The sequence below is a fragment of the Phyllobates terribilis genome, unplaced genomic scaffold (genome assembly GCF_046119375.1).
Source record: "Phyllobates terribilis strain yellow unplaced genomic scaffold, ASM4611937v1 Scaffold_11__3_contigs__length_659146591, whole genome shotgun sequence".
Classification (NCBI taxonomy): domain Eukaryota; kingdom Metazoa; phylum Chordata; class Amphibia; order Anura; family Dendrobatidae; genus Phyllobates; species Phyllobates terribilis.
The window spans coordinates 310,704,847-310,728,185 of NW_027362771.1; the positions used below are offsets into that span (position 1 = coordinate 310,704,847).

General features: G+C 42.6%; 1 protein-coding gene across 1 annotated transcript in view; it reads right to left on the minus strand.

The window, feature by feature from the left end:
• Positions 1-23,339, minus strand: part of KCP (kielin cysteine rich BMP regulator) — a 154,918-nt gene that overhangs the window by 9,201 nt on the left and 122,378 nt on the right. Inside the window, exons 37-50 of the mRNA XM_073652551.1 lie at positions 22,673-22,852; positions 22,117-22,387; positions 19,080-19,162; positions 17,850-17,943; positions 16,431-16,604; positions 14,071-14,153; positions 13,847-13,967; positions 13,679-13,761; positions 11,944-12,043; positions 11,169-11,257; positions 7,477-7,579; positions 6,650-6,792; positions 6,068-6,240; positions 231-342 (exon numbers count right to left, since the gene is read on the minus strand). Coding sequence (XP_073508652.1) covers positions 231-342; positions 6,068-6,240; positions 6,650-6,792; positions 7,477-7,579; positions 11,169-11,257; positions 11,944-12,043; positions 13,679-13,761; positions 13,847-13,967; positions 14,071-14,153; positions 16,431-16,604; positions 17,850-17,943; positions 19,080-19,162; positions 22,117-22,387; positions 22,673-22,852 — 1,809 coding nt within the window. The remainder of the gene's footprint in view (positions 1-230; positions 343-6,067; positions 6,241-6,649; positions 6,793-7,476; positions 7,580-11,168; positions 11,258-11,943; positions 12,044-13,678; positions 13,762-13,846; positions 13,968-14,070; positions 14,154-16,430; positions 16,605-17,849; positions 17,944-19,079; positions 19,163-22,116; positions 22,388-22,672; positions 22,853-23,339) is intronic.

Below are 23,339 nucleotides of genomic sequence, written 5' to 3' on the forward strand. Positions count from 1 at the left end.
CCCAATTGGGTGTGGTTATTAACTCTTCTCTGTGGAAGCTCACACCCAGTTGGGCAAAAAGACTAGATTTATATACAGAGAAGAGGGGGCATATCTCAGGAACAGAGGGGAACAGGAACACATAAAAACAGTCAGATTCAGGAGAGCAAAGGCATTTACATTATGTAAAAAATATATATATGTGTATGACAAGGGCAAGTGACAGGTACTCTTTAATATGCATTGCTTACCATCACAACCCAGTCCTGAAGGAGCTGCACAACTGCATCACCAATCAACACAGTTACTTCTTTGGTCCATGACACCCCATGTTGACCACGGTCATCATTTGTCACATGGATACTATAAGGACAGATAAAATTACAAGAATGATATACTTCATTAAAACCTAGTATGTATGTTTAATAATTCAGCTATTATATAAGATATTTAACCATGGAAACCATAATTGTGATAAGTGAGAAAATGTATTTATTAGAAATGATCGAATCTGCCAAGATTTGAGTTAACCAAATTACGTGGAATTTGCAAGGAAATTCGATTTGCATTGAAGTCATTCCCTGCACATTGAGGTAGAATGTAAAAAAATAAATACATTACTACTCAGTCAGTGCTCATACAGTTAGGTCCATATATATTTGGACAGAGACAACATTTTTCTAATTTTGGTTCTAGACATTACCCCAATGAGTTTTAAACAAAACAATTCAGATGCAGTTGAAGTTCAGACTTTCAGCTTTCATTTGAGGGTATCCACATTAAAATTGGATGAAGGGTTTAGGAGTTTCAGCTCCTTAACATGTGCCACCCTGTTTTTAAAGGGACCAAAAGTAATTGGACAATTGACTCCAAGGCTATTTCATGGACAGGTGTGGGCAATCCCTTCATTATGTCATTCTCAATTAAGCAGATAAAAGGTCTGGAGTTGATTTGAGGTGTGGTGCTTGCATTTGGAAGGTTTTGCTGTGAAGTAAACATGCGGTCAAAGGAGCTCTCCTTGCAGGTGAAACAAGCCATCCTTAAGCTGCAAAAACAGAAAAAACCCATACGAGAAATTGCTACAATATTAGGAGTGGCAAAATCTACAGTTTGGTACATCCTGAGAAAGAAAGAAAGCACTGGTGAACTCATCAATGCAAAAAGACCTGGGCGCCCATGGAAGACAACAGTGGTGGATTATCACAGAACAATCTCCATGATGAAGAGAAACCCCTTCACAACAGCCAACCAAGTGAACAACACTCTCCAGGAGGTAGGCGTATCAATATCCAAATCTACCATAAAGAGAAGACTGCATGAAAGTAAATACAGAGGGTTCACAGCACGGTGCAAGCCACTCATAAGCATCAAGAATAAAAAGGCTAGACTGGACTTTGCTAAAAAACATCTAAAAAAGCCAGCACAGTTCAGGAAGAACATTCTTTGGACAGATGAAACCAAGATCAACCTCTACCAGAATGATGGAAAGAGAAAAGTATGGCGAAGGCGTGGTACAACTCATGATCCAAAGCATACCACATCATCTGTAAAACACGGCGGAGGCAGTGTGATGGCTTGGGCATGCATGGCTGCCAGTGGCACTGGGTCACTAGTGTTTATTGATGATGTGACACAGGACAGAAGCAGCCGAATGAATTCTGATGTATTCAGAGCCATACTGTGTGCTCAGATCCAGCCAAATGCAGCAAAACTGATTGTCCATCTGTAGTATTACACGACGACCAATGACCCAAAACATAAAGCCAAAGCAACCCAGGAGTTTATTAAAGCAAAGAAGTGGAATATTCTTGAATGGCCAAGTCAGTCACCTGATCTCAACCCAATTGATCATGCATTTCACTTGTTAAAGACTAAACATCAGACAGAAAGGCCCACAAACAAACAGCAACTGAAAACCACCGCAGTGAAGGCCTGGCAGAGCATCAAAAAGGAGGAAACAGCGTCTGGTGATGTCCATGAGTTCAAGACTTCAGGCAGTAATTGCCAACAAAGGGTTTTCAACCAAATACTAGAAATGAACATTTTATTTACAATTATTTAATCTGTCCAATTACTTTTGGTCCCTTTAAAAACAGGGTGGCACATGTTAAGGAGCAGAAACTCCTAAACCCTTCATCCAATTTTAATGTGGATACTGTAGCGTCGGCGTCCCTGCCTCCTGCTAGGCAGGGACGCCGTTCCCCTCACCTCTCCGCTCCGTGCCCGGCGTCTTCCTCCCGCTCTGCTGGCAGCACGCGCTGCTTCCCGGCCTTTGTGCTTACGGCGCGCGCGCTTCCCCTCTCTTAAAAGAGCCGCGCGCGTCGTCCTAAGGAGTCCCCGGCCAATGGCCGGAGGACCTCACCATATATAAGGCACCTCCTCCAAAATGGAGGTGCCCGAGCAATGTTGTTGCAAAGCCTTTCAACTCTGCTTCAGCCCTCAGGTCCCGTTACCAGTTACCTGCCAGATTCCTGCTTGATACCTGCCTGATACCTGCCTGATATCTGCTTACCTGCTTGCTATCCTGTGGTCCGACAGTCTGCCTACCAGCACCTGCCAGTCTGTCTATGGATCAGTCCGCCTGCGGACCAGGAAGTACCTGCCAGATACCTGCCTGATGCCTGCCTGTCCAGAGACTCTTACTCGCTCACCTGGGAGCGTTCACCTGCTACCTGCCTGCTAGCCTACCAGGAGGCTCTGCCGTCACTTGCCGTGACCACCTGCCTGTCCAGAGACTCTTGCCCGCTCACCTGGGAGCGCTCACCTGCTACCTGCCTGCTAGCCTACCTGGAGGCTCTGCCGTCACTTGCCGTGACCACCTGCCTGTCCAGAGACTCTTGCCCGCTCACCTGGGAGCGCTCACCTGCTACCTGCCTGCTAGCCTACCTGGAGGCTCTGCCGTCACTTGCCGTGACCACCTGCCTGTCCAGAGACTCTTGCCCGCTCACCTGGGAGCGCTCACCTGCTACCTGCCTGCTAGCCTATCTAGAGACTCTTTCCCTGCTGTCACTTGCCGTGACCACCTGCCCGTCTAGAGACTCTTTCCTTGCTGTCACTTGCCGTGACCACCTGCCCGTCTAGAGACTCTTACCCTGCTGTCACTTGCCGTGACCATCCGCCTGTCAAGAGACTGTCCCCGTCACTTGCCGTGACCTCCTGCCCTTCTACCCAGAGACTGTCCCTGTCACTTGCCGTGACTACCTGCCCGCCTTCCCTGGGAGCCACCCGCTTCCTTACAAGGACTGCACCTTTGTATAGTTGCTCAGAGGTTCCACCTCCCAGACCCGTTACAGATACCCTCAAATGAAAGGTGAAAGTCTGAACTTCAACTGCATCTGAATTGTTTTGTTTAAATTCATTTTGGTAATGTCTAGAACCAAAATTAGAAAAATGTTGTCTCTGTCCAAATATATATGGACCTAACTGTATGTCCTCCCCAGCCCATCTGCCGATTCTCTGGACCTCTTCTTTTCCCCTTCTGTAGTTGCGCATATCTTTTGACAGAGGTCTATTTAGCACCTTTGGGGATGCACGTTGGTGCAACGACATGGCGCACAATAACGTCAAAGGTCTGGTCCAGCCAGAAGCAAAGGCCCATAGTGAAGCAAGCCAAGGAAGATGCACGCGACCGGGGAAGGTGAAATTAATTGGTGCTAAGGGGGTGGCGGCACAGATGAGTGGTTGAGTATTATGATTTTTCTTTCTAACCTTCTGCTGGCCTTCTGTGTTTTAGTAAAATGGCGTCAAGAACTGGTCGCCATGTTGCTGAATTCACGCAGAGCAAGCTGCAATAAATTAGTATTTTAGGAGAATAGTGAATGAACAATTTCTATAACTAGTCTTGAGGAATAGAATAAGGTTAACATGTACCCTCAAAAAAATAAAAATCTATACTTTATTAGATACTTTTAAAATACGGACTGACAAACAAATATCCAACCTAGAGGACACAAAAAAACATATCTGGTCACTCAATTCTTATGCATGCTTATATAGTGAGATCAGAACTCATGGATCAAATGCTATGTCCAATCAATACAGATAACAATCTCACTACTGGCAACAATGCAGTTAATCACTTTGTCCTGAGGACACGTAACAATCTCACTACTGGCAACAATGGATGTTATCTGTATTGATTGGACATAGCATTTGATCCATGAGTTCTGATCTCACTATATAAGCATGCATAAGAATTGAGTGACCAGATATGTTTTTTTGTGTCCTCTAGGTTGGACATTTGTCAGTCCGTATTTTAAAATTATCTAATAAAGTATAGATTTTTATTTTTTTGAGGGTACATGTTAACCTTATTTTAGGAGAATATAAATAATTGACAAATGTAAGGAAAATTCAATTTCACTCAAATAGATATGCTCATCTCCAGAATCTAGTTTCATTAGTATCTATCTACAGTTGTGCTCAAAAGTTTACATACCCAGGCAGAATTTTTCCTTTCTTGGCCTTGTTTCAGAGAATATGAATGATAACAAAAAACTTTTTCTCCACTCGTGGTTATTGGTTGGGTGAAGCCATTTATTGTCAAACTATTTGTTTTCTCTTTTTAAATCTTAATGACAACCAAAAACATCCAAATGACCCTGATCAAAAGTTCACATACCATGGTGATTTTGGCCTGATAACATGTTCAGAATTTGACCCAAATGGTTTTGAATGGCTACTAAAGGTAACATTCTCACCTGTGACCTGTTTGCTTGTAATCAGTGTGTGTGCATAAAAGCTGAGTGAGTTTCTGGGATCCAGACAGACCCTTGCATCTTTCATCCAGCCACTGACGTTTCTGGATTGTGAGCCATGGTGAAAGCAAAAGAATTGTCAACAGATGTACGGGAAAAGGTAGTTTAACTGTATAACACAGGAAAGGGATACAAAAAAAATGTCCAAGGAATTGATAATGCCAGTCAGCAGCGTTCAAACTGTGATTAACAAATGGAAAATCAGAGGCTCTGTAAAAACCAAACCACGGTCAGGTAGACCAACAAAAATTTCCAGGAAAATTGTTCGGGATGCAAAGAAAAACCCACAAATAACATCAGCTGAAATTCAGGACTCTCTGAAAACTAGCGGTGTGGCTGTTTCAAGATGCACAATAAGGAGGCACTTGAATAAAAATGGGCTGCATGGTCGAGTCGCCAGAAGAAAGCCATTACTGTGCAAATACCACAAAGTATCCCACCTACAATATGCCAAACAGCACAGAGACAAGCCTCAAAACTTCTGGTACAAGGTAATTTGGAGTAATGAGACCAAAATTTAACTTTTTGGCCACAACCATAAATTTTACATTTGGAGAGAGGTCAACAAGGTCTATGATGAAAGGAACACCATACTACTGTAAAGCACGGAGGTGGATCGCTGATGTTTTGGGGATGTGTGAGCTACAAAGGCACAGGAAACTTGGTTAAAGTTGAAGGAAAGATGAATGCAGCACTTTATCAGCAAATACTGGAGGCAAACTTGCACTCATCAGCCCAGAAGCTGTGCATGGGATGTACTTGGACGTTCCAACATGACGACGATCCAAAACACAAGGCCAAGTCGACCTGTCATTGGCTACAGCAGAGCAAAGTGAAGGTTCTGGAATGGCCATCTCAGTCTCCTGACCTCAATATCATTGAGCCACTCTGGGGAGATCTCAAGCGTGCAGATCATGCAAGGCAGCCCAGGAATTTACAGGAACTGGAGGCTTTTTGCCAAGAAGAATGGGCTGCTTTACCATCTGAGAAAATAAAGACCCTCATCCACAACTATCACAAAAGACTTCAAGCTGTCATTGATGTTAGAGGGGGCAATACATGGTATTAAGAAATGGGGTATGTGAACTTTTGATCAGGGTCATTTGGATGTTTTTGGTTGTCATTAAGATTTAAAAAGAGAAAACACAGTAGTTTGACAATAAATGGATTCACCCAACCAGTGGAGAAAAAGTTTTTTTGTTATCATTCATATTCTCTGAAACAAGGCCAAGAAAGGAAAAATTCTGCCGGGGTATGTAAACTTTTGAGCACAACTGTATATATAGGACAAGCCGAAACAATCTCCATCTTGAACGAAAACTATGACTGACCTGAAGTCTCCACCTTCACAGTCTTCACTCAGGACATAGGTGCAGCTACCTTGGAAGTGGTACATCTTGCCATCAAAAGTCCTATAATGTGGGTCTCCAAAGGCAATACAGGTGGCTGGGCGAGGGATGCAGTGTGGGCAGCACATGCCAGGTATCAGGGCTGGAGTCTCATCCTGAAGAAGAGAAATCCAACTGCTATCCAAAACATGCAGGGTGTGTCTAGCTTTACTATCATCGGGCTAATACTAGTAGACAAAAATCAGTTTCCTCAATGATGTAAAGTAAGAATAGAGCACTGCAATTAAAGATTTCATAATTTTTGTACTATTTACAGGGAAGAATAAACTCATTATTTGAATGACATGACTATGAGCAGGTTATATAATGATGTATATTCATTATTTTTCATATTGAGTTCTTTCACATCTAAATACGAATTGAAATATATTGTGACAATGGATGTAAAGGATGGGCAGGCTAAACCTGTAACTTTTATGCTAAGTCTAATTCAGATAAGCCATGTAGTATTTTCTTAAGCCAAACAATATTTTCCTTTTAATGAAAAGTAGAGTTAGTACTCACGGCAGTGCAGGATACTTGAGGACACCTCTCACTATGGCAGTGCACCTCCCCAGAAACACAGGTACAGGCTGTACATTCATCCACCTGCCAATGCTCATTGGAAAGATATCTCTGGCCTTGATACCAACAGGCTACAGCAGGAGCTGTCAGAATTTAATAAGTTAGTATTCGTTTTCCATTAAACATGTAACTATCTGCACAATCTCTCCTGTTTTCTGATGAGAACGGGAAAAAAGAGGAGGTTTTCAGCAATATTGTACAGGTTGACTTGTTTGATCTGCTCTTGCAGTGTCTCCGCTTTTAAAATCCTTTTCTTGAAGTTGGATTTACATCAAAGCCACTGGCTGAATTTTTAGGATTTCGCAGTAAATTAATATGTGATGCCCTGAAAAGTTTTTGTACCTGCATGATGATATATTAGAAAAATGAGAACATTGTGTACTTTGCATTTATTTGGAATGAAGCTGAACTAAGGGAGAACAGAGTTCTTTGTTTAATTCATGTTCTTGCCATGACGTTGCCTAGGATCCTCTTGGTTGAATGCTATGGTATAACATATTTTTCCTGCGGTGACCACTGACTCCCTCTATCCCCTCTATGATGTCCATATGACCTAATGGGGCATTGGCACAGAGCCTGTTTTAATTAAAAAATCTATTAAAGCTAAATTCACAAATTCTTATTTTATGGTCTGCGTATGGGTAGAAATTTCCAGTCCATGGGTTTCCTGACCTGAACTAATAGGCTCATAAACATTTATAAAAATATATACTTGTTATTCTAGCTGAAGGCAGAGAAAAAAGTCCTCGTGTAATAATAATTCTCACCCTGACAAACATGGCAGCATGTGCCTGGCGTCCTGACTTTTAGCACCCCTTGCTGGCACTGAATGGGGGGACATTCTTGTATCTGACAGTCGACATGTCCCAGCTGTGAAAAAAAAATGGCCACATTATTCATAGGTAATTAACATATCAATGTTCCTAAAAGTGTTGATGCTAGGTTTATTATTTGCATCCTCTACAGCAGGGGTGGGGAGCTTCAGGTCCGAGGGCCGTTTACGACAAGTGATGACCTTTTTTCTGGCTCCCGGGCAGATTCCCAGTGAATGCTGCAGCGTGTGCAATGAAAGATTATGTCCAGACACTTGCCAGTGCCAACGTCAGGATATACTCTGTGGGTGGAATTAGAGTGCAATGTGCTCCCATCACACAGCAGACGACTGCAGCAGCAGCAGCCCCAGCGTCTTCTGTGATGACTACAGGCCCGGCGTCAGCACCCAGCGCACCCGGACAAGTGTCGGGGCCCTGAGCAGGCGGGGGGGCCCACTTGCCATCAGGCTCCCCTGCGCGCTATGGTGCTCAGGGCCCCGGCATCTGGCGGCACAATACTTATCTCTCTCAGCAGCTCCGGTCTCTTCCGCAGCTGCTGCACTGACGTCTCAGGTCAGAGGGCGCGGTGACGTCTTTCCACTGCGCCCTATGCTGAGCCGTCACAGGCAGCGCAGAGCGGGAAGACGCCGGCGCGGGTGAGGAGTCTGGAGCAGCGGCAGCAGGTGAGGAGGTGAGTATTTGATTTTTTTTTTTCTTTATGTATGGAGGCATGGGAAATTATATGATGGGGGGTGATGACATCCTGCATGGGGCATTATACGGGGGGGGGTGGGGGGTTGATGACATCCAGCATGGGGCATCATATGGGGGGTGATGACATCCTGCATGGGGCATTATATGGGGGGGGAGTGGCATCCTGCATGGGGCCTTATATGGGTGGGGAGTGGCATCCTGTATGGGGCAATATATGGGGGGTGAGTGGCATCCTGCATGGGGCATTATATGGGGGGGAGTGACATCCTGCATGGGGCATTATATGGGGGAGGAAGTGACATCCTGCATGGGGCATTATATGGGAGGGGAGTGACCTCCTGGATGGGGCATTATGTGTGTGTAGGGGGGGGAACAGCCGGCATGGGGCATTATGTGGGGGGGCACAGTCTGCATGGTGCATTATATGGGGGCCAGTATCCTGTATGGAGCATTATATGGAGACCATTATTCTGTATGGAGCATTACTGTATATGGGGCCCTTAATACTATATGGAGGACTATGTGGGGCCCATTATACTGTATGGAGGACTATACTGTCCGGTCTGCACTGTGAACTATGAGGATTCGCCGGTTTCTGAGCTATTGTAGAATTTACAATTGATATCACTCATGTAATGTAAGAAGTGAAATCTTTGCATTGTACTATGTATATATTTCTCTGCGGTATCTGTGCATCATGAATCGTGGTATGTGTTAAAGGGGCCCACTGAGACTCTTTCGCCCAGGGCCCACAAAAACCTGGAGCCGGCCCTGGATGACTATACCTCAGCCCCAGCGTCTCCTGTGATGTCTGTGCCACAGCCCCAGCGTCTCCTGTGATATCTATACTGCAGCCCCTTGTCTCCTGTGATGTGTATATAGCAGCTACAGCATCTCCTGTGATGTATATACCTCAGCCCCATGTCTCCTGTGCTGTATATACCGCAGCCCCAGCATCTCCTGTGATATCTATACTGCAGCCCCAGCATCTCCCGTGATGTATATACTGCAGCCTCATGTCTTCTGTGATGTACATACCACAGCCCCATGTCTCCTATGAGTTATATACCACAGCCCCAGCATCTCCCGTGATGTATATACTGCAGCCTCATGTCTTCTGTGATGTACATACCACAGCCCCATGTCTCCTACGAGTTATATACCACAGCCCCAGCATCTCCCGTGATGTATATACTGCAGCCTCATGTCTTCTGTGATGTACATACCACAGCCCCATGTCTCCTATGAGTTATATACCACAGCCCCAGTGTCTCCTATGATGTATATACCACAGCCCCAGTGTCTCCTGTGATGTATATACCACAGCCCCAGTGTCTCCTGTGATGTATATACCACAGCCCCAGTGTCTCCTGTGATGTATATACCACAGCCCCAGTGTCTCCTGTGATGTATATACCACAGCCCCAGTGTCTCCTGTGATGTATATACCACAGCCCCAGTGTCTCCTGTGAGTTATATATCACAGCCCCATGTCTTCTGTGATGTATATACCACAGCCCCAGTGTCTCCTGTGATCTATATACCACAGCTCCATGTCTCCTGTGAGTTATATACTATAGCCCCGCGTCTCCTGTGATCTATATGCCACAGCCCCAGTGTCTCCTGTGATGTATATACCACAGCCCCATGTCTCCTGTGATGTATATACCACAGCCTCATGTTTCCTGTGATGTATATACCACAGCCTCATGTCTCCTGTGATGTATATACCACAGCCTCATGTCTCCTGTGATGTATATACCACAGCCTCATGTCTCCTGTGATGTATATACCTCAGCCCCATGTCTCTTGTGATGATGACTATACCACAGCCCCAGTGTCTCCTGTGATGTTTGTGCCACAGCCCCAGCATCTCCTGTGATGTATATACCACAGCCTCATGTCTCCTGTGATGTATATACCACAGCCTCATGTCTCCTGTGATGTATATACCTCAGCCCCATGTCTCTTGTGATGATGACTATACCACAGCCCCAGTGTCTCCTGTGATGTTTGTGCCACAGCCCCAGCATCTCCTGTGATGTATATACCACAGCCTCATGTCTCCTGTGATGTATATACCACAGCCTCATGTCTCCTGTGATGTATATACCACAGCCTCATGTTTCCTGTGATGTCTATACCGCAGCCCCAATGTCTTCTGAGATGTCTATATCGCACCCCCATGTTGCCTATGATCTCTATACCACAGCTCCATGGCCCCAGCATCTCCTTTGATGTATATATCGCAGCCGCATGTCTCCTCTGATGTCTATATATCGCAGCCCCAGCATCTCCTGTGATATATACAGTGAAGGAAATAATTATTTGATCCCTTTCTGTTTTTGTAAGCTTGCCCACTGACAAAGACATGAACAGTCTATAATTTTAAGGGTAGGTTAATTTTAACATTGAGAGATAGAATATCCAAAAAAAACAAGAAAATCACATTGTATAAATTAGATACATTTATTTGCATTTTGCAGTGAGAAATAAGTATTTGATCCCCTACAAACCATTATGAGTTCTGGCTCCTATAGACCAGTTAGACACTCCCAATCAACTTGTTACCTGCATTAAAGACATCTGTCTTACACAGTCACCTATATAAAAGACACCTGTCCACAGACTCAATTAATCAGTCAGACTCTAACCTCTACAACATGGGCAAGACCAAAGAGTTTTCTAAGGATCAGCCGGGTAGAACATGGTGCCCCTTGTGATTGACAGTGGCATTTAACAGGTGAACAGCCACTGGCTGAGCTCAGCTCCACGCAACCTGTTAGAGGAAGATGATGGCTGAATAGTACAGCCATCATCTGCCACCCCGTATCTCATGAGCCTGCATCAAAGTCAGGGAGCCAGCATTCGACGTAACTGTATGTCATATATTGGTAAGAGTTTAATGGTTGTTCAAGTATTTTAATACTCACTGTGCATGTACAGGTGATACATGGATCCTGCCTGTCTGTCCATGTCTCTCCATCTGGAACCCGTCTCCCTTCAATCTCAACCACACATTCTGAAGGAAACTGTTTGGTTAGCACATGTTCTCAGTGGGTCATATTTATCAAAACCATTATGCTAGCTTACGTTCAGAAAAAAAACACATGGTAAAAATGTTTAAATAAGAAAAAATGCTTTTAAAATTCATGAAATTAACTTCTAAAACTTAATCATAATTAAACACTGAAAAAAAATCAAAGCCTTCTCAAAAAAATTTGAAAAAACAGTGGCCCTGATTTATCAAGACTGGCATTTTGTGTGCCAACCTTTATGAAGAGTATGCTGTAGTAAGATGTGCCAAATTGATTATGACATGTGTGCCTCTTAGTGAATCTGGCGTATCTTTCAGCTGCTGTGCCAGCATAAGAAACATATTCCAGTCAAGGACTGAAGTATATTTCTGTTGTAAGTTTTTGTCACTTTTGTGGCATAAATTATGTTGAATTTGACCACACTCGGTCACTTCCGATCCCAACTAAGCTCAGGCCACTGTTTAGAAAAGTTGGCAGAAATGGTCATGACTGTTGTAAAAACTTGAATAGTTGCAAAATTTTTGAGCAACTACGAACTTCTGGCAAAAAATGTTGATGAATTGGGGCCTATGTGTAAAGGATACCCAGTCAATAGTTAATGTCAATAATTCAACATTAAAAACATATGCAATATTCGTTAATTAAAAGCAGTGTCTTGCAAAGTACTTACCTTTGCAAACAGCGCAGCAAGATCTCGGAGGGGTGATTTGCTCTGAACGGGGACAACTGAGAAGAGGACATGGTTTGTGCTCACATACCCATGTCAAATCCTGAGGAAACACACAAATGAGATAAACATAATAAATACTATTTGTAGCAGATCCTATCTAAAGGTTACGTTCCCTCTATGAGTATTAGCACCGTCTTACAGGTTCAGCAAAGTGGATGGGATTTAGTGAAATCTCAGGCCCCCTGTGCTTTTTTTAACTCTGAACTGCAGTGTGTGAATGAAAATCTGCAACACGTCAATTTCACTTGTGGTTACACCGATTTTTTTAGTGGATGTTCCCCATAGAATTGCACTAGACTATAACCGCAGGTAAAAACGCATATGTGGGTTTTGGGTCTTTCCGCTGAGGAAAGGCAGTAAAAACACATGTAATCCACACATGACAGTATCAATAATGGTAGAAAGTATCAAACACAAAGCAGCTTTATTTAATACATAACATATTTGACAAAGAGAAAAACCACGTCAAAACTGCGATAAAAACACATGTAAAAAAACCTCACTCAAAAACACAATGAAAAAGTAACCTAATTTAACTAATAGGTGCAGGAAATCTGCAACACCAAAAACTCACTAAAAACTTATTGTGGGAACATAGCCAAACAGATATGTAATTGTTAATAAACTAGAAAGTTTAGTTTTAAATTAGACCTAGCGCTAAATAGAGACATTCCTTGTCTATGACAGAAATGTTTTATGTTTGTTTTGCTTTATTTATTTTTGTTAATGATTTTTACATAGGCATAAGAAAAGTATAGCAATTAAGTACATATGACAAACATATATAGCAAATGATAACAATGTTATACCCTGGCTGCAGTTTGTTTTAAAAAAACAAACCGTGCTTTACTCAATCTCCTTGGGTCCAGTGCTGAGTCTCTGCTACTGCTCCCATTGTCTGTCATTGTCTGCAGCGCTGACGTCATGTCGACAGCACTGCAGCCAATAGCTGAGCTCAGCGACTCTGCTCGAGATGAAGGCTCAATCCGCTCAGAGCCACTGAACTCCCTGATTGGCTGCAGTGCTGTTGATGTGACATCAGCACTGCAGACAATAACAGACACTGGGAGCAGCAGCGGCGACTTGGCGCTACACCTGGGGAAGGTGAGTAAAGCTCAGCTTGTTTCTTTATATCAGACTGCAGCTGGGTGACATTGGTTTTCAAAAATTGAAAAACCCCTTTAATGCTTTTATAACAATCATAGCAAAAGCAGTATTGGTTCCTGCTGTTACATCCCTGTCAGTACTGGTTACTTACTTTGGACTGTTTTGACTTCCTGTCTGCCTTACATTTCTGACTCTGACCTTGTCCTCCTGATATTGATCTCAGATTCCTCCTGACCACGTCCTTGACTTAGATTCTCTCCTGACTCAACCCTCTCGGGTTCTGACCTGGCATGTTGACTATCATCTGCCAGCTCGCTCCACCAACCTGCAGCCACTTCATGGATGAAACCTAGGGGACCATATGTAAGTTCTTTTTCCTTTATAGAGGTTAAAGGAAAAAGGCCAGTGGCTTGAGAAAACCCTGTTTATAGAAACCACATTAAATCCTGTCAGGCTTCCACGTTCATCTTTACCTAACACCTGTCTTATGGACAGTCTCCAGATCTTCCCAGGCATTTTGACACATCATCATATACAGTCATTCTCATCTGTAATGTTATTTCCATACCTTACACTGGCACATATAACAAGGGTCATTCACAGCCTGTATCTCACTTCCCACCAGCAAGTCTGTACAATTGCTCAGAGCCTCTGAAAAATATAAAATACAGTGTTAAATACTGAGATTGTGACATTAACAATGAAACATATTGTACTGGTAAGAATTCAGACTTACGAGCACAGCTGGCACAGCACTGGCCAAAAGCAGGAGGCAGAATTTGATGTCGAGGACAATCCACCAAGCTGGGACATTGCTTTTTACTGCAACGTCTATACTGACGGCCATCTAGTAAACGCTAAACACAGTCCATTATCACAATCTATAGCTACGTATGTTATATAAACTGACCACACTGAAGTTATTGTAGAGTTAACAGATATCATATATCTACATCTCACCTCACATGTGCAGATTTCACAAGGGTCATCTGATGGATGAAAGCTGTCTCCAGGAGAATATACGTTTTTACCAGATACACAATCTGAAAGACAAGGAAAAACATTCTAAAGATCATGTCTCAAGCACAAGAAGTATAATAAAACATAATCATCATAGACAAGACCCTTAACTGTAAGCCACCTATATGTACAGTATGTATGTCTTTTATCTGTAATCTCTTAAACTGGGTCGCAGCATAACTCCAACTGCTTAGGAACATTAACCTCTTCACTGCTCTAGACTATCAGGGATGTTGGCATTGGCCTTTTCAGTCCTAGATCAGAGGTAGACAACCTGCGGCCCAAGGGTCCATATACGGCTCTTGATGACATTCTGTCCAGCCCGTATCCAACTGGCCAGAGACATGCCTGCCTGTGTGTGGCTGCTTACGTATAGCTTCAGTTACGGATCCGGGTGGTGGAACCTCTGTGCTGCGGTGCAATGAAGGACCAGAGGGGCGTGACTAAGTATCTACTCGGCCTGACTCAGTCGACTCCGTGAACCAGAGAGGGACCAAGCAGAGGGACCAGGTGCCACTCTGGGACCGACCTTGCATGAGAGCAGGTGACTCCCACGGGTCAGAAGGCAGGAACTGACCGGTACAGCGGAAGAGCATGGCAGGCAGGCTGACGGGTGGTCCAGGTAGTCAGGCAGGCTGATTCGGCTGATAGCCAGACAGGTGCTCCGGGTAGGCAAGCTGGCGGGCACAACAGGTAACAGGCAGGGGCTTCCAGGGAAGCAAGCAAGCGGGCACGGCAGGTAAAGGCAGGTGCTTCCAGGTAAGCAGGCAAGCGGGCACGGCGGATAAAAGGCAGGAGCTTCCAGGTAAGCAGGCGAGCGGGCACGGCAGGTGACAGGCAGGTGCTTCCAGGTAAACAGGCTGGCGAGCACGGCAGGTGACAGGCAGGTGCTTCCAGGTAAGCAGGCTGGCGGGCATGGCAGGTAACAGGCAGGTGCTTCCAGGTAAGCAGGCGGGCAGAGCCCATAGACAGACTGGCGGACTGGACTGTAGGTAGACTGTCGGGCTGGAAAGTAGTTAGACTGGCGGACTGGACTATAGAACAGACTGGCGGACAGGACTGACTGGCAGAGGACCTGAGGGCTGAAGCAAAGTAAGTATAACAGAGCAACAATCTTGCACGGGCACCTCCATATTGGAGGAGGTACCTTTTATAGAGAAAGTCCTCCGGCCATTGGTTGGGGACTTTTTAGGACAGCACGCGCGGCCCCTCTAAGAGGGAGGGAGCACGCGCCCGAAGCACAGTGCCAGGGAAGCTGCGTGTACCAGCAGCAGCAGCAGGGAGGCCGGAAGACGCTGGAGCAGGACCGCGGCGGTAGGGGGAACGGCGTCTCTGCCTAGCAGGGAGCAGAGACGCCGATGCTACAGCTTCCATTTTATAGAAAAGAGGATTGTTACTTCAGCCATCTTTGTGTCTTCAATACATTTTAGGAAAATGTCTGTCTATACACGTGGCCCTCTACATTGTAGTTTATAGCTACAATTATGGCTGATTTTTTTACTGGAGGTGTTGACCTTTTTTTCAGGACTCTTGTCAGGCATGCAGAACATACACTTAAAATATGTCTTGGATAATAATACGTTTTACTCTGGCCCTTGGGAGTGATTCAGTATGACTATGCAGTGCTCAGACCAGAGAAGCTTGGACTTGTAAATGGCACGTTCATATTAAACCTGTCACTGTTGCAGATGTATAGGGTTCTTATATAACCAACAAGCAGATATCTTCATTATTTTTAAAGCTTTTTGAGCATTTTTTCAGGTGGATTCCAGGCAGAATCCACCTGTAAATGACGCGGCATGGCCATATTCTAAGACCATTAGGTTAACAACACTTCTTCAAACTTACAGAACACCAGACAGGGAGCATTTTATATGGTCAGAGGGCTCAAAAAGTCTAATTTAAATCTGGACACTGTATGCAATATATTTAAACACAATTTATTTAGATGCTGCGTGGCACTAACTATTTGGCTACAGTGTGGCTAATTGTTTTGGAGCTATATGACCATAGTTATTTTGGGCTGTCTTCGCCTTATCAGAAACAGTGTCCAGGTCTTTAATTGCACCAATCAAAAAGCTACAAAGGCTTAGAGGGGATTATTGCATCTGATCCTTGACTTGAGTATTCTCCCAAGATCAGGTACCACTTTGTTACTCCTACAGTATTTGTATTCTATTGGCAATATCATTGATTGTTGCTATTTACGGTTGCATGTATATGTAGCATTTTCACAGAGATATACATTTTAATACACAATTATTTGAAATCTAAAATTGAATCGTAAATTTGTCTCCAACCTGCACATAGCGGACAGCATTCTCCTGGCAGTGTTATCTGGTTAGTGCAGGATGTGATACACTGCACCTTGGAACAGGTGGTAACTCCATCTACGCACATGCAGGCCATGCAACGATCCGCAGTGGAAATCCAGTTACTGTTGTCTTTGTATTCCCGACTATTATATACACAACCTGCAAAATACAGTAGATCATTGGCTCAATTTTTGGGCAGAAAAGTAACTGTGAACAAGTGGCCAATTACAGCAGCAAAAGCTTTGTGATGCTTAATACCGATAAAAAATATTTAACAAAACTCTGTAACATAAACTTACCTGCAAATTTTTTGTTGTGGGTTTTATGTGCAGATTTTTCCCAAAGACTTGCATTAGATGCGGAAAATCAGCAAGTAAAAAACACACATTAGTTTTTAGTGTTTTTCCAAAAGGGAAACGTATCAAAAATGCATGTAGTCCACACGTGACTATATAAACAAAGTTTTGTCAAAGCCAAATACCAGCAAGTGTTAAAAACAACAGCTTTGTTTAAAACATGACATACCAAAAAGAGACAAAAACCACAGTGTCAAGAACGCAATAAAACGCATGTAAAAAAAAGCACTCAAAAACACAAATAAAAAAGCAAGTAACTTAATTTACTTAAAAGGTGCAGAAATGATGCGTTTCCGCTGCGAAAAAGCAATAAAAACATGTGCGTTTTTTTACTTGCAGATTTTCTGCATCTAATGCAAGTCTATGGGAAAAATCTACAAACAAAACTCAGTGTACTCATAAGAGAAATTGACATGCTGCGGATTGGAAACAAGCACCACAGGTCAATTTATGCTGAGTATAAAGGAAGCTCTGTGGGTATGACATTTCCATAACTCCCATCCACACTCCTGGGTCTGTAAAATGTTATGTTTTTGATGAAGGGAAAATATGCAGCATCAAAAACTCATCGTGGGCATAAAGCCTTATAGCAATCATTAGAAGACTTGATTCACATAACATTATTTGTAATTGTAGGTACTTCCTTAGACTCCATGCCGGAAGAACATGAAGCTTTATAAATAACGTGAAATAAAAAAATAAATTAACAGAGTAGATAATATTTCACAAAGTTCATGTCTTTTGTTAATGCCAATTAAGTGTCTATTAAAAGCTGAAAAATGTAATTATAGCCAAAATTCAGTATTTCCTCTCATTCATTGCCAGTGACCTTTACAATTTAATGTTTTACTTAAATAAATTATTTATATCTTGAACACGTTTCCAATCGAACTAATGGACTGGAAAAAGCCTGCACTCCTTCATGGATCAGATGAGGTTCTATGGCTTGAAGTGGTGATAAAACACTGTTGCTTTAATAATTTAGGGTAAACCCTTCTTGTATTGCATGGAAGCGAAGCTGTGAAAATGGCTCTTGCATTAGACTTACCCCTGCAGCGAGGACAACATGCTCCTGGGTCTGTCACCTGCTGGGTGCAAGGTAGAGGGGGACACATGGGAGGGTCACACTGTACTTTTCCTGCCTGGAGGAACATTAGATAACATTAGAGCGCTATTCATAATGTATTCAGGGGAACATTCCATGTAATACATATTTTACCTTCTATAGCGTAATTTACATAGTCATTATATAATATGACCTGTTACTGGATTTCATATAAAAGTCTGTCTCACTCAGGGCAATGTATATCACTGTACATACTGTATATCATTGATATATCATTATATACAGGATATTCAGGGCATTAAATTGTATATCTTGAAGTGGTTAATTAAGATTAACTAAACTTGTGTAGAACTCAAATATTTCCCCTCTGATTTAAGTGGTTTTCACTAGTGTTGAGCGAATTTGTTCGGCATTTCAAATTCGGATTTGTGTTCGGTGTTCCGGCTTGTTTGCGTCAAAAAATCGGCTACGCCCATGAACATCCCTGATTTGCCACGCTGTCACGCAGCTGTTTCTGCGTGATAGTGTGGCAAATCAGGGATGTTCATGGGCGTAGCTGATTTTTTGACGCGAACAAGCCGGAACCCCGATCACGAACCCAAATTTGAAATGCCGAACAAATTCGCTCAACACTAGTTTTCACCACTGTGCAAAATTCTTTGAGTGGTGATAAAATCACCCACCAGGATAGAAATAATGACATAAGCTACAAGTACTACTACACATAACTTGACTGAGATGAATGAATGCCCTTATTAACAAACCAACAAAATGTAAAAACGACCATTAGGTCTCATGCACAATTTAACACTATGTCTCCACTGTGTGCAGATATAATAGGACCTCCATAAGAGTGCTGGGCAATTCTAATGTTTCTCAATATGCCTCCAATTTCATTGAATGGCATAAGGACATTTTTTCTGTTGGGATCTATAGGAATCATAGCTTTGTGTGCTGCTGAAGAGGCTCCATCAAACTCGGTAATTAGGACGTTCTTCCAGAGGAGTATGTCTGTACATATGGCACCCTACACATCTTGTAGTTCAGCACACAGTGGACGTTTGGTTCCATACTATGGAGTCAATACACTGCACTGCCACAAATGCACAAGACTGCATATGTAACCTGTCACTGTCTACGCTTATGTTATTCAGATTGTTCCAGATGCATATAAATAGGGATTATCTACATGACAAGCTATTTGGTACTTACTGCGCATGTACACTGCAGACATGAATTTGAGGTGGGCACCCATCGGGCTCCATCACTATACTCTTTTCCTTCATAGTAACAAACTAAAAATAAATCACAAGAAAAGAAGGTCTAAATGTTACTTAGTGATACCGTTTTGACAGCTCAGTTCAATAAAAACATCCAACGAAGAAAAAAAAAAAAATGGCAGGACCAAAATACATCCACATTATTTAAAAAGATGTAAATTTTATTGAATAAAGGACACAAACAAATATTATAGGAATCCAACAACAGGTATAATGATGCACGGAAAGGTGAGTGAGCAACAGAGATAGCCCAATACTGTATATACTCTAATTAATTCTGTAGGTATAAAGTGACATAGTGCTCAATAAATCTCTGATCATATAAATAATACATCAAATACATATATTTATAAAGAAAATATATATGTATACACTCAAAGTGAGTATATAATCAACATAATCATAAATCAATATATTTGTGAATCAAACCTACAGTGCTGGCCAAAAGTATTGGCACCCCTGCAATTCTGTCAGATAATACTCAGTTTCTTCCTGAAAATGATTGCAATCACAAATTCTTTGGTATTATTCTCTTCATTTAATTTGTCTTCAATGAAAAAAACACAAAAAGAATTGTCCTAAAGCCAAATTGGATATAATTCCACACCAAACCTAAAAAAGTGGGTGGACAAAAGTATTGGCACCCTTTTAAAAATCATGTGATGCTTCTCTAATTCGTGTAATTAACAGCACCTGTAACTTACCTGTGGCACCTAACAGGTGTTGGCAATAACTAAATCACACTTGCAGCCAGTTAAGATGGATTAAAGTTGACTCAACCTCTGTCCTGTGTCCTTGTGTGTACCACATTGAGCATGGAGAAAAGAAAGAAGACCAAAGAACTGTCTGAGGACTTGAGAAACCAAATTGTGAGGAAGCATGAGCAATCTCAAGGCTACAAGTCCATCTCCAAAGACCTGAATGTTCCTGTGTCTTCCGTGCACAGTGTCATTAAGAAGTTTAAAGCCCATGGCACTGTGGCTAACCTCCCTAGATGTGGACGGAAAAGAAAAATTGACGAGAGATTTCAACGCAAGATTGTGCGAATGGTGGATAAAGAACCTTGACTAACATCCAAACAAGTTCAACCTGCCCTGCAGTCCGAGGGTACAACAGTGTCAACCCGTACTATCCATCGGCGTCTGAATGAAAAGGGACTGTATGGTAGAATACCCAGGAAGACCCCACTTCTTACCCCGAGACATAAAAAAGCCAGGCTGGAGTTTTCCAAAACTTACCTGAAAAAGCCTAAAACGTTTTGGAAGAATGTTCTCTGGTCAGATGAGACAAAAGTAGAGCTTTTTGGGAAAAAGCATCAACATAGAGTGTACAGGAAAAAAAAAGAGGCATTCAAAGAAAAGAACACGGTCCCTACAGTCAAACATGGCGGAGGTTCCCTGATGTTTTGGGGTTACTTTGCTGCCTCTGGCACTGGACTGCTTGACCGTGTGCATGGCATTATGAAGTCTGAAGACTACCAACAAATTTTGCAGCATAATGTAGGGCCCAGTGTGAGAAAGCTGGGTCTCCCTCAGAGCTCATGGGTCTTCCAGCAGGACAATGACCCAAAACACACTTCCAAAAGCACTATAAAATGGTTTTAGAGAAAGCACTGGAGACTTCTAAGGTGGCCAGCAATGAGTCCAGACCTGAATCCCATAGAACACCTGTGGAGAGATCTCAAAATGGCAGTTTGGAGAAGGCACCCCTCAAATATCAGGGACCTGGAGCAGTTTGCCAAAGAAGAATGGTCTACAATTCCAGCAGAGCATTGTAAGAAACTCATTGATGGTTACCGGAAGCGGTTGTTCGCAGTTATTTTGGCTAAAGGTTGTGCAACCAAGTATTAGGCTGAGGGTGCCAATACTTTTGTCCGGCCCTTTTTTGGAGTTTTGTGTGAAATGATCAATGATTTGATTTTTGCTTCATTCTCTTTTGTCTTTTTTTCCTTGCAAGCAAATTAAATGAAGATAATAATACCAAAGAATTTGTGATTGCAATCATTTTCAGGAAGAAACTGAGTATTATCTGACAGAATTGCAGGGGTGCCAATACTTTTGGCCAGTACTGTACATACATAATTGGGTACTATCCCTCAACTTTAAGCATATAAGCAATCCATGAATATAGAGTAATATAGTCACTGGTCACTCACCAACAACCCAATGCGCATTTCGCAATAGCTTCATCAGGGGTCAGTTCAATAAAAATAGCTTTTTGCTCTTTCTGTTGTACTTTATTTTGAAATGTACATTAACCCTAGAACGTATGACCATAAAAATCTACTTTTTCACATACCTGGGGCCTTTTAGGCCCGTGTGCAAATAACATGGAATAACTCAAACAAAAATGACAAACAACTATATACCTGAGGAATACCTAGAGTTTCAAAATTCAAACTAAAGTAATCTTGCAGAAAATAGAAAACAATTAACAGGGCGGGCCTGCGAGGCCCCAGGTATGCGTTCTAGGGTTAAAGGGGTTGGCTACTACTTTTTTATTGATGGCTAGCCCTAGGATAGGCCATCAATATCTGATCAGTGGAAATAGGACATCCAAAACATCCACCGATCAGCTGCTCCTGGTGGTGGCCAGAAGTTCCAGGATGCTGCCGTAACACAGTGGCTCCGTCATTTTTATAGTGAACGTGGTCAAGCACTTTGGGTCCACCCGCTATTCACGCTAATAGGGGGTGCATCTGCAATACCCGGCCGCGGCCACCATAGCTTTCATGGAGCAGTTGTGTTCCGGCCGCATACATGAACTTTCAGCTGCCATCGGCGCTGGTACCAGCTGATTGGCAAAGGTACAGAGTGTTGCAACCTCACCAATCAGATAATAATAGCCTTTCCTAAGGATAGGCCATCAATAAAAAAAGGTAGAACAGTAGTTTCCAAAACCTTTAAGGAATGTAGAGACAAAAATGCATAATGGTAGCTTCTCTTTACTATGCTAGAGCACAACTATACCTGGGCACACCATGCAGCATTGACCAGGTTTGCTGATTGGGTTGGCACAGAAGACTTGAGGACACACTACATGGGTGCATGTGACACTGCCATCCAGACACACACAACGGAGGCACAGGTCAGACATAGAGGTGAATGTCTGATGGTTAGAGAATTCTTTGCCCTCATAAAGACAGCGCTCGCATACAGGACAGCAAGAAGATGTTATGGAGGCTACTGGATGACTGCAGTCTTTTTCACATTGAACGCGTTGGCATGTCACCATCTCATTCTAAAAAATAAATATTATTTAATTTTTTAAGAAACTGTTTCAAGTTTTAAAAAAAATGTTTCTTTCAGTTCTGTTAGAACATATAGAGAACTATAATGAGTGTAGTAACACTTTCTACAGCATTGTTTTTGTGTTTTATTTTAGGTGCTCTAGTGTTTGAAAGTCATTGAGAAGGACCTGCACCTTTCATTTTGAAAATGAAGGCTGCAGGTTCCTAAAGTTCAGAAAATATTTATTTGTTAAATTTTTCTTCCTTGCAATTACATTTTCACACTATGAACTCACCCTACAAGAACACTGGGTGCAAATATCTCCGGGTAGCTGGAAATTTTCACCATTCTTAACCACTCGTCCATTGTGCTTACATATTCCTGTGCATCGCGGGCAACATTCCCCTGGTGGAGTAACTGGGTGCAAACAGGATATTTGTGGACAAGAAGTAGACACACAAGTCACTTCTCCATTCTGAAAGACACAAAGAATACACTGACATAGACAATGACATTGCTTAAAGAGTAATTCAACTTTTTTATCTATCCACCAGCCTTTGTAAAGTTATAAATCTTTGTAATATATTTTATTACATTATTTTGCTTCCTTCTATCTGTAACCACAAGCTGAAAGTGCTGAACAATCTGCCTAGTTCATGCTGTTTTATTGATTTATTTGAACTGCAGGTCTTGAAAAATCCAGAATTCTGTGTGAGTTTTTGTGCTCCCATTCCCTAGAAACTAGTTATACTCACTCTGAATATGGAGAAGGGCGCCTACTGAGTAGGAAAACTCACGGTCATGATCCTGGAACCAATCCATGACTACAACACACTTGTAATATGGTGCATTGTCCAGTATAAAGTGTATTTCTACCATAGGGTAAACAGCTGCTATGAAGAGATGAACTTGATCAGCCACAATGCTTATGAAAGCCTTAGACCACGGCCCCATTATCAGTA